Consider the following 15,791-nt stretch of genomic DNA (forward strand, 5'->3'; position numbering starts at 1 on the left):
ATATTGGATTAACACGGCTCAATATGGAATAAAGCCTCAATGGCAAATAGTCATTCATTAATGTGTGTGAATCGTCTTCTAAAATATATCATAGTTAACGACATTCCATTCCTTCTGGTGGGAATATTATTGCTCTATGAAGAGATTTCATAAAGGTTTTGTTCCTTTTGCCACATGCTTATCGCCAAACATGTATTTATAATTGTATTAAATAATCTCCTCCTTGAAACGTTTTCAAAATACGCCACGTAGCTTACATAAAGATATGCGGACAAAACCACAAAATAAATGGAATTCATTGATTTGTTTTACAAGAGTCCGCCTCTGTGGTGTATTGGTTAGCGTGATTAGCTGCCACCCCCGGAGGCCCGGGTTCGATTCCCGGCTCTGCCACGAAATTTGAAAAGTGGTACGAGGGCTGGAACGGGGTCCACTCAGCCTCGGGAGGTCAACTGAGTAGAGGTAGGTTCGATTCCCACCTCAGCCATCCTGGAAGTGGTTTTCCGTGGTTTCCCACTTCTCCTCCAGGCGAATGCCGGGATGGTACCTAACTTAAGGCCACGGCCGGTTCCTTCCCTCTTCCTTGCCTATCCCTTCCAATCTTCCCATCCCTCCACAAGGCCCCTGTTCAGCATAGCAGGTGTGGCCGCCTGGGCGAGGTACTGGCCATACTCCCCAGTTGTATCCCCGACCAAGAGTCTGAATCTCCAGGACACTGCCCTTGAGGCGGTAGAGGTGGGATCCCTCGCTAAGTCCGAGGGAAAAACCGAACCTGGAGGGTAAACAGATGATGATGATGATGATGATGATGATGATGATGATGATGTTTTACAAGAAATCGGTAACGACGACTGCCCCTCTGTAGATGGTGACGGATCAAATGTTATTGACCTACCAGCCAGAATTTTAGCACATAATATCGTTATAGTAAAACGTTCACTTGCGAAAGATTTAATTTTCTCGAAAGTTTCCATTCTTAATTAATTAATTAATTTGAAAGTCACTGGGCTTATATCCGGTAATTCAAAACCATACACTAGCATCAGCAAATTAATACTGAAGATGAAAGCTAGCTACTGCAATTTAGCTACATTATTCTTGAATTCCCTGGAATTAATAGTTTTCCTCGACGTAGACTTATTCTCAAAATTGGAGCCATAGTTATGCTCCTTAAATATCGAAACGTTTCCCAACGGCTCCTAAACGGAACCAGATTAGGGCCTAATTCTGAGAAGTATGTACGCACATTGTTTAGATTTGGATATATTAAGTGAAGATAAAGCTGGAGAGAGAGCTCTGATCCCTCGAATTGACTTAAGAATATCCGATATAGCGCTTCCATTTTCTTTCAGGAGTCATCAATTTCCAGTTCGATTGGCATTTTGTGTCACGATCAATAAACCTCAAGGGACGTGAAGTTCTCTGTTTACCTCAGCCAGTTTTCAGCCATGGCCAGCTAAATATTGCAATGTCAAGAGAGCGATATTTAAAAGTTGTAATAATGCCGAAAGGTGCAAGGTTTGATGTATAAGGAATGCACCAAGCAAGGGCTACGTGGTTTGGGTCATGTATCTATCAGCTTTCATTCGGGGGATAATGGTTCGAGCCTTACTGTCGCCAGCCCGGAAGGTGCTTCTCCGTGGTTTCCCATTTTCACACCAGACAAATCCTTGGGCTGTACCCTAATTAAGGTTACGGTCACTTCCTTCACACTTCTAGCCATTTCCTATCGCATCGTCTCCGTAAGACTTGTATGTGTCGGAGTGACGTAAAGAAAATTGTAAAATAATAAAGTACAAGGAATGTCGTATAAAAGGAAATCCTTCAATAAATATTTACCCCATTGACCTTCATGCCTTCACGGGTTTCAGCTATTTTCTGTAAATTTTCTAATGTAAACTGATGTCTATAGCAGTAATCATTTCGGAAGGCCCTTTGCCTGGTGTGCGCCTCGGTAAATCATGTGACGACCTTTATCCAATAGCGTGCAAATAGAAACGCTTCTCCGTTCGGCTGTGGTGAGGGAAGGAAGGCCGGCAACATTGCAGTCAGGCACTGTCATCTCCTCTCTCTGCGCGGCCAAGAGCATTACCAAATGGCGACTGCTATATCCTAATGTTTGGGAATATGTTCTCCCCACTTCACATGTTGCTAAGGGGAACTACTTGAATGATGCCACTTGTTATGCTAACTAATTCAAACACGCGAATAAGAAGTCCCTGGGAGAAGATTAGCAATTTCTTTGATTACTGCTCAGAGTAGATTACCTCACATGATCGTGAATTCGAAGCGCATTTCCTCTCTTAATGTTTCTGATATTTGTTGAAGACTACATTGCTTCTTTTCCTTTCCACCTGTAACCACAAGCTCATAATACGCGTCACTTGTTATTTGTTTATAGTCTGAGGAACTATTCCAATGAGTTTCCTTTTACAGACGGACTTCTACGATAGCAGGAAAGACAGAATGGAACAAGTAACAAAATGACAACACTATATGACAGCAAACTTTTGTACCTAACTATGGTATTAAAGAAATGAAGACTAAGGAAAAAGTAAAGAATCAAAGAAGAAAAATATACGTGAACAAGCAAATTAGACAAAATTAGGCAAGTGGCTTAAAGTGATTCCAAATGACCTAAAATGGATTTCGTTTTCGAGTCATCAGTCCATAGATTGGTTTAATGCAGATCTCTGTGCCACTGTGTCTTGCGATAACTTCATTTCTACATCTACTGTAATCTGTTTATAATATTAATGCCCTGGTCTACCAGTACTGTTCCTACCTCCTACATTTCCCTAAAAAAATTACCGAACAAGTCCCGGGTGTCTCAAGATGTTTCCTATCAATCTATCCCAATGTTGCCATGTCTCCCAAAATTTCAGCAGACCTCCCGATTTTTTTGGAACACACCAGAAAACAAAAACAAAAAAAGGAAAAATCATCTGAAATTTCTTCTAATCCAAATTTAAGGAAAATGAATAATAATTATTAAAGGTATATCAGTTTTTTTGCTATTTGTTTTACGTCGCACCGACACAGATAGGTCTTACGGCGACGATGGGATAGGAAAGGTCTAAGAGTGGGGAAGGAAGCGGCCGTGGCCTTAATTAAGGTACATCCCCAGCATTTGCCTGGTGTGAAAATGGTAAACCACGGAAAGCCATCTTCAGCGCTACCGACAGTGGGGTTCGAACCCACTATCTCCGGGATGCAAGCTCACAGCTGCGTGCCACTAACCGCACGGACCAACTCGCCCAGTGGTATATAATATATGTACTGTACTTGTGGCGAAAAACTCTTTCCTTGTCTCACTCCGTGACGTTTTATCGATAACATCACTCGTTAGGTACTCCGCCACATTCATTTTAGTCTCGAATTACGTGATCTCTCCCCTCTTATTAACCTTAAATCTGAGGCTTAACTGTATCATTCGAAGGGAAATCCCCGACCCGCGTATAGAATACAAAATCTGCATCCTGCTACGACTTCAAAATTGACACACAAATTCTACGCCGGATGAATAACTACATCTACAGGAAGAGTGGGGAGAAAGAGAAAGAGAAGAAGAAGAAGAAGAAGAAGAAGAAGAAGAAGAAGAAGCGTAGAGTGGCCAGAGAATACGGGTGACTGAAATTGTATATTTTTCTCATAATAACTCCACATGACTATTGCATTTAATTTAGTTATAGGCTATTATAACATTTCAGTGCTCGAGAAACCACCGAATTTTCATTAAAATTCCCAAAATTGTTACGTACAATCTACCGATTTTTTACTTGTAGACCTTGCAACACAGTTTTATCCCTTCTTCTGGCCAAATTTCGCCATTCCGTTCTCCTCTCACCAACTAGATTCAGTATGTCTTCGTCCAGGATCCGAGCCACCCACCTGACCTTCATCATTCTTCTGAAACACAGCGTTTCAGAACCCTCTATTCACCGTATGCACTTGTTATTTTCTATGTTTCAATTTAATGCCACGCTTGACACAGGTCTTCAAAAATATATTTCTAATATGCATGTTTGATATGAGAAAAAATTTATTTTTCTTAAGAAAGGCTTTGCTTGCTTGTGCTAGTCTGCATTTTTGTGCTCCTTACTTCTTCCATAGTCCGGCTCCATAGCTAAATGGTTAGCGTCCTGGCCTTTGGTCACAGGGGTCCCGAATTCGATTCCTGGCAGGGTCGGGAATTTGAACCATAATCGGTTAATTTCTCTGGCACGGAGGCTGGGTGTATGTGTCGTCTTCATTATCATTTCATCCTCATCAAGATGCGCAGGTCGCCTACGGGAGTCAAATCAAAAGACCTGCATCTGGCGAGCCGAACTTGTCTTCGGACACTCCCGGCACTAAAAGCCATACGACGACTCCTTTCATATTCTGCCACCGTAGTAACAATATCCATCTATCTCATTTAAGACTTCATCTTCTAATACACCGAGCGAGTTGGCCGTGCGGTTAGGGTCGCGCAGCTGTGAGCTTGCATTCGGGAGGCAGTAGTTTCTAACCTCACTGTCGGCAGCCCTGAAGATGGTTTCCAATTTTCACGCCAGGCAAATGCAAGGGCTGTACCTTAATTAAGTCCACGGCTGCCTCCTTTTCACTACTATCCAATCATCGCCACAAGACTTATCTGTGTCGGTAATACGGAAAGCACACTGTAATATATATATCTTCTAATATATTCCCTGCACCACCAGTCTTTATTCGACTGCAGTCCTTGCTTTTTGGGTTTATTTATTTATTTATTTATTTATTTATTTATTTATTTATTTATTTATTTATTTATTTATTTATTTATTTATTTATTTATTTATTTATTTATCTTGTGCTCCCTTTGTAAGACTGTGTCCATGCCATTCAGCAATTTCAACAAATCTTCTGCAAATATGGACAAATTAATAGTATCATCGACAAATCTCAGGGTTTTGATTACTTCTTCTTGAACATTTTTTCCTAATTCTTAAAAATGTATGTATTTAATATTTATATTTAGGGAGACAGTGGCGAATACGAAAGTCATCCGCTTCAAAGTTCATGTACTTCAACAGTGTTTAGCTCGGATTATAAAGTTGAGCTAAATTTCCATGTTTCTTTTGCAATAATAATATGTATTTCTGTAGACCAAGTTACAGTTAGGATCTATTTATGAGTTAGTATGCTGCCCTCAGATTAATTAAGTTTATCAAGGTAATCCCTTTAACATATGTTATCTTGCTTAGGGTTTCTCGGGATAGTTTACCTCAAAGGTGAGCGTGGTGCCATCTTGTCTGAGGATCATCACATCCCATCGTCTCTTGTCTGCGCTGAGTTGTGGCTGGTCGGTCACTGGTATGATAACTCGAGTGCCCTTACTCACCGCGGGGTTTGGACCTGTTTCAACAAAGAGAACATGAAGGATTCACTATCTTGTAAACACAACAGGCGAAATGTGCATGGAAATACACAGGGCGATTCCCAGAATCTACCACATTGAGAGCTCAATTTTTTGGATACTTTGAGCAACAGATGTATAAATATGAAGACGCGTATCCAGGAATTTCTTGCCTCTAATTGTTTTATACTGTGAGGAAGTACACTAAAATATCTCCAAGTAGAAACGAGTTCTATGGTTAGACAAAAGGAACCGAGAAAAGAAAAAGTGACAGGAATCAATAGTTAGTGCGAGATAATTGGACGAAAGCAGTACTGTAGTTGCATCCAAATAAAAGTAAGGGAATAGGAAGGATTGAAACAACTCCTGAGGTTGTTAGTACCCCAAGAAAAGGCGTTCACAGACATTTTAGAAAAGGGGATGCAATCAATGGTGGAGAGTGAATTGGATTAAAACTAAGGCGGTTTCAGACCACAGACGGGCTGCCAGGACAAGATTTTCAGTAAGTGTCAAGTGTTCAAAAAATGCTACAAGAGAAATAGAGAAGGCATGCTGGCACAGTTTTTAGGGGTTATCGGGTAGGTTATTACTGGTAGTCAAATACACTTATGTGGACGATAATTAGAGGCTATAATCCCCCTCCCTTATTTTTCATAATTTATATGGAACATTTACTGAAAAATGAAAACCTACAACCTGTTTTCCAGTCATTGACCGGGTCAGGGATAGAATGAATGAAACCCACATCTTGCGGTGAGGATAGGGATTGTGCCGGCTACCGAGGCCTGTCGCACTCCTCTGGGGCAATGATCAATGACTGACAGATGAAATGAAATGATATTGGAGAGTGTTTCTGGAATGAAAGATGAAAGAGAAAACCGGAGTACCCGGAGAAAAACCTGTCCCACCTCCGCCTTGTCCAGCACAAATCTCATATGGAATGACTGGGATTTGAACCATAGTATTAGCGGTCAGAGGCTGTAGCGCTTCCGCCTGAGCCACGGAGGCCACTTACATGGATCATTTACTGAAGAGCATAAAATGGCAGGGAGGAATTCAGTTGTGTGGACATTTAGTAAGCAGCTGGCCTCTCCCGACGACTTGGTATTAATGATAAACTGTGCTGAAAGCCTGTAATCTATCTTCTAGGTTGAAAAGAGGTGCGGCGGACATGACATGAAAATTAGTATTTCCAACACTGATTTCAGTAGGGAAGAAACCAAAAAGGAATTTCAAGTAGAGAATACCTAAAAAACAAGAATAACAAAGCTAATGCTGTGAGTTTGATGTTCTTGGATGAAAGTATCTTTACATTGCTCTGTTTTCAGACTGGCTTTGCTGCACTGTGAACTCAGAATATCTTATTCGCAAGTTGGAAGGAACTGAAATGAAGGCAGCGAGAATGAAGGGTCTTACAAGCTGGAGACAACGGCATGAGGGTACCCGGAATGAGACGATAAAGATAGAAGCTGTGCGTATAAACCTGCTTCGGTGGTGCAAATGGAGGAGGATCGATTACCTTGGAGAATAATGGGCTCTGCCATGGAGGGTAAAAAGAAGTAGAAGGAGACCAAGATGACGTTGGTTAAACTCAGTTTTCAATTATTTAGAGATAAGAAGTGTATATATGAGGTAAGTCACAGAGCTTATTGAAAATACAGGGTTGTGGAGGTACAGAGTTAATTTACAAATGCTTGCAGATCTAAATTTTAAGAGAGCTGGTTGAAAATACAGGGTTGTGGAGGTACAGAGTTAATTTACAGATGCTTGCAGACTGAAACCTCAAAGCTATAATAGTCTATAAGGATATATATATATACGAATATCCATAATAATATTAATATATATCTTCTGAAAAAGTGTTAGTCCATGTGGCTTGTTATACTGTAATCTCGATCCATTTCTTAGCCGGACGTTCAAAAGATCGAATCTCTCTGGAATGTTAGGATTCTGTTTGGAAATTCTCTCCCTTGGTATTTTCTCGATCTAATCTCTCCCTTAATGTAGCTGAAATGCTGTATCCTTCAATATTAAGCCTTTTTAAATTTTGAAACCTTTAATGGTTTCTGGGAAAAGAAGTGGTATCATACACTATCGAACTGTGAAAATTCTGTGCTATATTACCATCCAAAAGCTTGAATGGCACTCTAGATACTTTCAACTTATCATGTACGCTATACAAATAAAAACTACTTTTTCTAACCAATATAAACCAACAACTGTAATTCGTGTCCGCCTCTGTGGTGTAGTGGTTAGCGTGATTAGCTGCCACCCCCGGAGGTCCGGGTTCGATTCCCGGCTCTGCCACGAAATTTGAAAAGTGGTACGAGGGCTGGAACGGGGACCACTCAGCCTCGGGAGGTCAACAGAGTAGAGGTGGGTTCGATTCCCTCCTCAGCCATCCTGGAAGTGGTTTTCCGTGGTTTCCCACTTCTCCTCCAGGCAAATGCCGGGATGGTACCTAACTTAAGGCCACGACCGCTTCCTTCCCTCTTCTTTGCCTGTCCCATCCAATCTTCCCATCCCTCCACAAGGCCCCTGTTCAGCATAGCAGGTGAGGTACTGGTCATTCTCGCCAGTTGTATCCCCAACGCAAAGTCTGAATCTCCAGGACACTGCCCTTGAGGCAGTAGAGGTGGGATCCCTCGCTGAGTCCGAGGGAAAAACCGAGCCTGGAGGGTAAACAGATTACAAACGAACTATAATTCGTATTGCCTACAGTAAAAAAATTAAATGGCGTATGGCTTTTAGTGCCGACAGTGTCCGAGGACAAGTTCAGCTCGCCAGTTGCTGGTCTTTTGATTTGACACCGTAGGCAACCTGAGCATCGTGATGAGGATGAAATGGTGATGAAGACGACACCTACACCTAGCCCCTGTGTCAGCGAAATTAACCAAGTATGGTTAAAATTCCCGACCCTGCCGAGAATCGAACCCGGGACCCCTGTGTCCAAAGGCCAGCACGCTAGTCATTTAGCCACGGAGCCAGACATTGCCTACAGTACAAAACATGAATGAATCACCTGCATCACATGATCTCGTCGATTGTTTATGATTTCCAGGGAGAATGTTTGAGACACAAAAGATGTGTCGCACGAGGCTTGTACCAAGTTTCTTTAACATGCTATGTAAATATCAACTGTCCTGAATTCACCACAGCTTTAAAAAACATTGCAGTGGGTGCACATATATCTTAATATTAATACTGAGTTACACAAAACATTGTTAAACATTCCGCTAACATTGATAATTTTGTCATACCGAAATTTTATTCTTAAATAATACAGCATGTTAGTTAATGCTCATGGACAGTCCTTACTTCTAGAAAACCGCGGGATGAAACTTACGGAATGATTTTACCTGGGGACGCAACTCAGTCTCCAATTCTACTCATCTGTCTTATGAACGCCAAATTTCTTATGAATGGAGTTTACTGATCTTTTGATGTATGTCTGGCTGATTTAAAGCACATCATATGAAACATCTTAACTAATGAGTGACATATAATCAAATGTTCGATTTCAGATTTATTTGTTTATTGGGCTATAAACCGGCCTACAGCGCCCTTGAGCAAAAATATTCCACGCCGACTAAATTATTGTTAACTGAGGTATGCTCCGTCTCTTCTGCTGCCAGTTATCTCCAGTAGGTGGCATTGCTGATGAAGGGATTATAAAGAGACGTTTTCTATAATTGAACAAGAACTAACCAGTCAATGACAAACAAAATCCAAAATAAATTAAAACAGCACTCACCCAAAATATCTACAACTGAGAATGCACTTCTAAACGCACAAAACGAAGACGTTACAATGCCGTCATTAAACCAAAATGTCTCTACGGAACAAAAACACTAATTTTGTACAGACATAGAAAACAATGAGAAAAAAGAACGTGAAATCATAAGAAAATTAAAATCAATCAAAGAATTCACAGATTTGTATTGTGGCATTATAAAACTCAGATTAATTTTTTATCGACACTTAGAAAGAATAAACCTTGACATACTCACAAAACAAATAGGCCTACTGCAGTCGAATTCTATGAAGACAGGAATAAAGCCAAAACAGACACTATCAAATGGATCGGCTTAGTAGAAGAACGATCTTAAACTGACAGGAAGTATACAACAAGCTATCTAAAACAGGGATATATTTAGATCTTCAATATACAAATCGCAAGTTAACCAAGAGGATAAACCAAGGAAAGTGACCGGAAGAACTTGAAGCAAAGGGGGAAAGGAATGAAATAAGTGCGGGAACAAAAGAGGTAAACAAACGACTGTCGCGTAGTCCTGCACGGGCGTATTTACACCAACAAATAATAATAATAATAATAATAATAATAATAATAATAATAATAATAATAATAATATATTGAGGAGTCCAATGCCACACTGAAGCGAAAAACTGGTAATTTCACGATTCAGAAATCCTAAAGAGCTTCAATATTCGCAATCAATGAAGTGTAATTACCGTTTCCTTCGGGAATTGAATTTTTTTTTGCTGTAAAAGCCAAAGGCAGATTTTTGTGCAAGTGGAGCTACGTACCTCCCGTGGAGCTCTGTCACTACAATGTCCTATAAAGGTGGCTTTCAGAGGTGTCTGAACAGTGCACTAGCCGCCAGCTTCTCGGACAGGTGTAGCAATCCAACTGATGAACCCAGTGCCACATCGGGGCGAAACACGCAATTTCACAGTTGATAAATCCTAAAGAGCTTGCATACCAAAATAATAAAGTTACTTATTTAACACCCATTCTAACATATATTCTGCAGACACTGAACACCCTCCAACATTCTCGTACCGATATCTCTGCTTTGCCAGAAGACCTCTACTCGACTTTAGGGCTTTTTTTTAATATATTTTCTTTTTGCATGCGGATGCATGATTCATGAGATCAGATGCAATCGAATTAATGATTTTGTGCATCATGAATAGACCGTATCATACTATCATAACTGCCATCAGTTGACCGTGGTCAAGCCTGAGTAACTCTTGCCAGAGACGTGTCACTGGAGATGTCACACATTAATCGAGTTGGAGGTCACGTCATCTCTCAAGTATATGGAGCGTAACGAGCTCTAAGTTTACCGCGACGGCGCGCAGCCGCGTGTCATCAACTCTTCGGAGTCGCTGTATCTTAATGAGGGGACATAGTTGGATATTCGTTACGAGAAATAACTTTTTTTTTTGCTACTGGCTTACGTCGCACCGACGCAGATAGGTCTTATGGCGACGATGGCATAAGAATGACCTAAACTGGGAAGGAAGCGGCACTGGCCTTAATTAAGGTACAGCCCCAGCATTTTCCTGGTTTGAAAATTGGAAATCACGGAAAAGAGAAATAACTCGATAAACGCAAAACAAGAAGCTGCGAAGATAAAGTGCGAACTCAGAACGGGACGAAGATTTTCTTCAACGTTTTAGAATTATGAGCTATGGATAACAGTAATGTGAGTCAACTTTATTGTATTTGCATATCTTTCGTTTTGATAACAGGAAATGAAGAAAATTAATAATAATAATAATAATAATAATAATGTTATTGCCTTTACGTTCCACTACCTACTTGTACAGTTTTCGGAGACGCCGAGGTGCCGGAATTAGTCGAGCAGGAGTTCTTTCACGTGCCAGTAAATCTACCGACATGAGACTGACGAATTTGGGCACCTTCAGATACCACCGGAATGACCCAGGATCGAACCTGCCAAGTTGGAGTCAGAAGGCCAGCGCCTCAACCGTCTGACGCACTCAGCCCAGCAACTGAAGAAAACTGAACGAAGATCTTGAACGACATGGATGCGAGTACAAATGACGTACTCAACAGCTTTATTCGTTGTTTGCGCAAGCCTCTGTGCGATTTTTAGTGCACCTACCTTTTACCCTTTTGCTGCTCAAGCCATTGTGTGCCAGCGAATATAATTTAGAATTGGAAACACTAGTTAAACTTCAAAAGTAAAATGACAAAAATTACAAACATGAAAAATTCTGCCTTACAACTTAAAATAATCTGCAGAAATTGTACGACTCTTCAATTGCCCACCTCCTACAAAAATAAAGGACACACAGCAGTTATCACTGAATGTCTCCTTACTGTAGAGCAAGTTCTTCGTCGACATCATTGACACCCAAACTCAAGGAACAGAGGAACAAGAACAAGAGAATGCCAAGAGAGACGATGATTATGATTGATTACGAAAAAGTTATGTAATTTGATTGTTTTTTTGCAACATAAGAGAATTGGGTTCGAGGAAAGCTTTCTAATCTGTTCATTAGGGATGCTCAGTCTTATAAAATATTGTAAAAGTGTAGAATACTGAATATAGAAAATGTTTCAGTTTTACATTTTCTCAACATACATTTGTAACTCCTTTTCTGTTGATTGGAATCGAGTGAAATAATTTCAGATGTCTTTTCCTTAAATCATGCATTTATTTAGTTCACCATGTGCATTTCAAACATCTAATATAAACAAACAAGTTACAGGACAGTAAATCTTATCATCACAAGTGACCTGTAGCTTTACAAAGAAGAGCAGTATGGCTATAATTATACTTTTGAGAGAAAAATAATGCCATACCATAGGAACAGCCTAAACATGTTCATGAATAAACACCAGTTCATTTGGTATCGTTAACGGGGGATTCTACATGCCAGCTACACAAAGAAGACAGACATTTTGCCGAAATCCCTCCTCATTTCAAATATCCAACTATGTGTCTGGGAGACATCTTGGTTTCAGTGGTTATTTAGCATGGAAAGTCTTGGCAAGAAGAAGAATTAAACATAACGATATTTCCTTGCCATTACCGAAATAAATCCATTCATTACTAGTACTAGTACGAAGGAAGGCTTCTGCAGCTTATGGAGAAGTGTTAAATACTGTTCTGAGGATGACAAAAGTGGTTTACTCGATTTCTGTCAGCGGATTCTCTTCATGTATGAATACTACTGGCAAACTGGATGGTAAAATCATAAAATTGTTGAAATATCGTTTCCAAAATTCAAGAAGACTTTGAATTTGTATAATAGTTGACATCGTGATCATAGCATGAGACCTCCAGTATTACGTAGAATCAGAAGAGCAGGTACCCACTTGTATTGGCCGTGACTGGAAACACGCCCTCTGTGGGGAGAAGCAGGTTTCGATGTCACTCGGCTACCATGACACCAATACCGTTTGTAATTCGACTGCCAGGAGGTAATCGTTGAATAATAAAACAACGAAGAGCCAAATATTTTGGCCCTTTGGCTAAGAAGTGTTATCCTACTCGTCTTATTTTCCTGCCGACCATATCTTTAGACCCACATCAAATTTTCTTGATTTAACTCATTCTTGGAGAAATGGTGAGGTAGCATTGATCAGATCGGTCCAGCTAACATATACGTGCGATGTGTGTGTGCTTTAGCCTCTTGGATATGCTAAGCATTGAATGTGATGAAATGGCAAAACTTTCGTTTCCAAACACAAACAGTAGGCCTACCCCCCCCCCCCAAACCACATGGCACTACAGCCTTTGAAGGGTCTTGGTCTACCAAGCGACCGCCGCTCAGACAGAAAGCCTGCAGATTACGAGGTGTCGTGTGGTCAGCACAACGAATTCTCTCGGCCGTTATTCCTGGCTTTCTAGACCGGGGCCGCTATCTCACCGTCAGATAGCTCCTCAATTTTAATCACGTAGGCTGAGTGGACCTCGAACCAGCCCTCAGGTCCAGGTAAAAATCCCTGACCTGGCCGGGAATCGAACCCGGGGCCTCCGGGTAAGAGGCAGGCACGCTACCCCTACATCACGGGGCCAGCAAACAGTAGGACTAATTTCAATAATATCCAGGCACACTTCTTCTAAATTCTTGAGACGAAAAGGTTGTTTCCGTTTATAAATGAGGAAAATTTAATTCCTACACTCCAAGCGGTTAATACTGAGTGATTCTTAAACAAATGTATGTATGTTCAGTCTTCAGCCCTGAGGCTGGTTGGATCCTCAACAGCTCTGCCATCAGCTGTCATAGATGACCTAGGCATCACTGAAGAGGCGTACTAGGGAAATGAGGTGTGAGGTAGTTTCCCATTGCTTTCCTCACCGAGCCAGAAGTTACTATTACATATCAGTCTGCCAAGCCCACCGAAATGCATGCACCAACTGACCCTATGAGCAACATTTTCACACCATTCATAGCAGGGACTGGCTGCAGAAGGAATGGCATTACTAGCATCGCTCATACCTCAGTCACTTTCATATTGTCAAAGCCAAGGATAAGACTGAGACAGATCAATGAAAGTAACAAAATTGCTCTAGCCTATACCAGAAGACATAGTGCACTGTAAACACTAGGTCCTGCCAGCAAAGGCAATCTTAAACAAATAAACTACCATAGTTTACGTAAATTACCAATAATTTTTTATGTTCTCCCTGGCTCACTGACTATTTAGTCCGACTCGTTGGCTGAATGGTCAGCGTACTGGCCTTCTGTTCAGAGGGTCCTGGGTTCGATTTCTGGCCGGATCGGGGATTTTAACCTTCAGTGGTTAATTCTAGTTGCCCGGGGGCTGGGTGTTTGTGCTGTCCCCAACATCTCTGCAACTCACACACCACACATAACACTATCCTCCACCACAATAACACGCGGCTACCTACATATGGCAGATGCCGCCCACCCTCATAGAAGGGTCTGCCGTACAAGGGCTGCACTCGGCTGGAAATAGCCACACGAAATTAAAATTACTGACTATTTATATTCTTCATGCTAACGTAGGAGTTTTCTTTCCTAGTGTGTTCGCTGGCACAGACCAGAGCAAAATGTACCTTCAATGGGAATCTGTCTCGGTGTGAAGTGCAATATGATTTTATGAAAAACTGAGGAAAGCAATGGAAAACTACCTGACTCCACATCGCTCTCTGTACGCTGATTATAGCGCCGCTAGCGAACAGTTAAAAAGAGTTGCGAGACATGGGAGAGGCTGGCTCCAAAAACAAGAGGTAAGCCTTTAGTTTGTTGATGATAGCAGGAGAAACAGAGTTCCCCGTAATTAAGATAATTAATTGCTATAGATAAGACAGTTTCTGGGGTTGGTCTGGAGGAACATAACTCACCAAAGTTGAAAATAAGTTTGATGCTGTCCTTCTTGTTGTCGTAGACGCGGTCGAAGCGCATAGCCATGAAGAAGGTTTGTCCTCGCCGGAGGACAGGGGTGGCTGGCACCATCTGCGTCAGCTCGTACAGGTCCGTGTGGTGGGTCTGAGCGTTGTCACGAGCATAGAACTCCGTTATCTCCACGTTCAGCGGCAGGTTCTCCGGGGACTCCACTGAAAGCAGTTACAATATAAGTCTTTCGTAACGATTGAGAGCAACATTATTGGACCCTTATATCTTGTGTACCTCTTTAGCTTTACCTTTCATATCTATGGCATTGCTCAGAGCACATTACCAGATTTAATAGTTGATGCTGTTGTTTAAAATGGCCTAACATCGAAGGTCATGGGCCCGATTTAATAGTTGAAAATTCAATCTATAAATATTGGATAAGTATAAATGTATGTTTATGCAAGTTACATTACATTCAGAACAAAATTTAACACAAAACATGAAATAAGGTAGGTAGTCCAAAGTTCGCCACTCGTCATTTTACAGATGATAAAATATTGTTACGTACCAGCCCTATAGGAGCCTCCTTCGGTATTTCCTTGCAGGGATAAGCCATGCCGCGAACCTTCGAGCCATATCGTAGATATGCAGCAGCATTTTCTTCTATTGTGTTTTCGTCTGGTTTACCCGTGTACCTTCTCGATGACGAAACGAGAATGCCATGTCTCTAGCCAAGCGCCGAAGATTCTAGAACTCTATTACAAGCGATATAAAAGGAGGCTAGCCGCGAACAGTGAGTAGTTGGAATGGGACAGCAGCAGCGCTGGCTATAGCTAGTGTTGTTGTATTTGTTGTTGTTGTTGTTGTTGTTGTTGTTGTGTTGCAGTGTCGAATGTGTGGTGGGTGTCCCGCCACAGTCAGTGCCAGAGTAACGTCGTATTGGAGTGTTGATGGAATACTACTATGTGTACTACCTTGGAGTACTGAATGTGTGTACTGTCCTGGAGTACTGTGTGTACTGCCGTGAACTGTAGACCATCGTGGAGTCAGAGGATGGAACAGTTGGTGTGAGTAGAGTTAGAACAGTGTTAATTGTCGTTGTTGTTGTTGTGAGGAGTATTGTAGTGCTGGTTAGCGCTATTGTGTTGTTGCTGCTATGTGACCGCTGTTTAGTTGTCAGTGTTTAGTAGTTCACTGTGCGGAGCAGCCGCGTGGGATGATTGAATGAGTGACGTAATTTCTCTGTAGTTGAGCTAAGGAATAGCCATCGTGTCTTGTGGTGTTCAGCAGGCCTGTATTCGAGGCTGTCGGTGTACGGCTGCTGTGCGGG

The 15,791-nt window shown here is 41.5% G+C and overlaps 1 protein-coding gene across 1 annotated transcript in view; it reads right to left on the reverse strand.

Moving 5' to 3' along the window:
- The window catches only part of LOC136877014 (hemocyte protein-glutamine gamma-glutamyltransferase), a 112,221-nt gene that overhangs the window by 50,871 nt on the left and 45,559 nt on the right, over positions 1 to 15,791 (reverse strand). The window contains exons 3-4 of the mRNA XM_067150806.2: positions 14,470 to 14,682; positions 5,246 to 5,376 (exon numbers count right to left, since the gene is read on the reverse strand). Of these exons, the coding sequence (XP_067006907.2) occupies positions 5,246 to 5,376; positions 14,470 to 14,682 (344 nt within the window). The remainder of the gene's footprint in view (positions 1 to 5,245; positions 5,377 to 14,469; positions 14,683 to 15,791) is intronic.

This window comes from Anabrus simplex, chromosome 7 (assembly GCF_040414725.1).
Source record: "Anabrus simplex isolate iqAnaSimp1 chromosome 7, ASM4041472v1, whole genome shotgun sequence".
NCBI classification, from domain to species: Eukaryota; Metazoa; Arthropoda; class Insecta; order Orthoptera; family Tettigoniidae; genus Anabrus; species Anabrus simplex.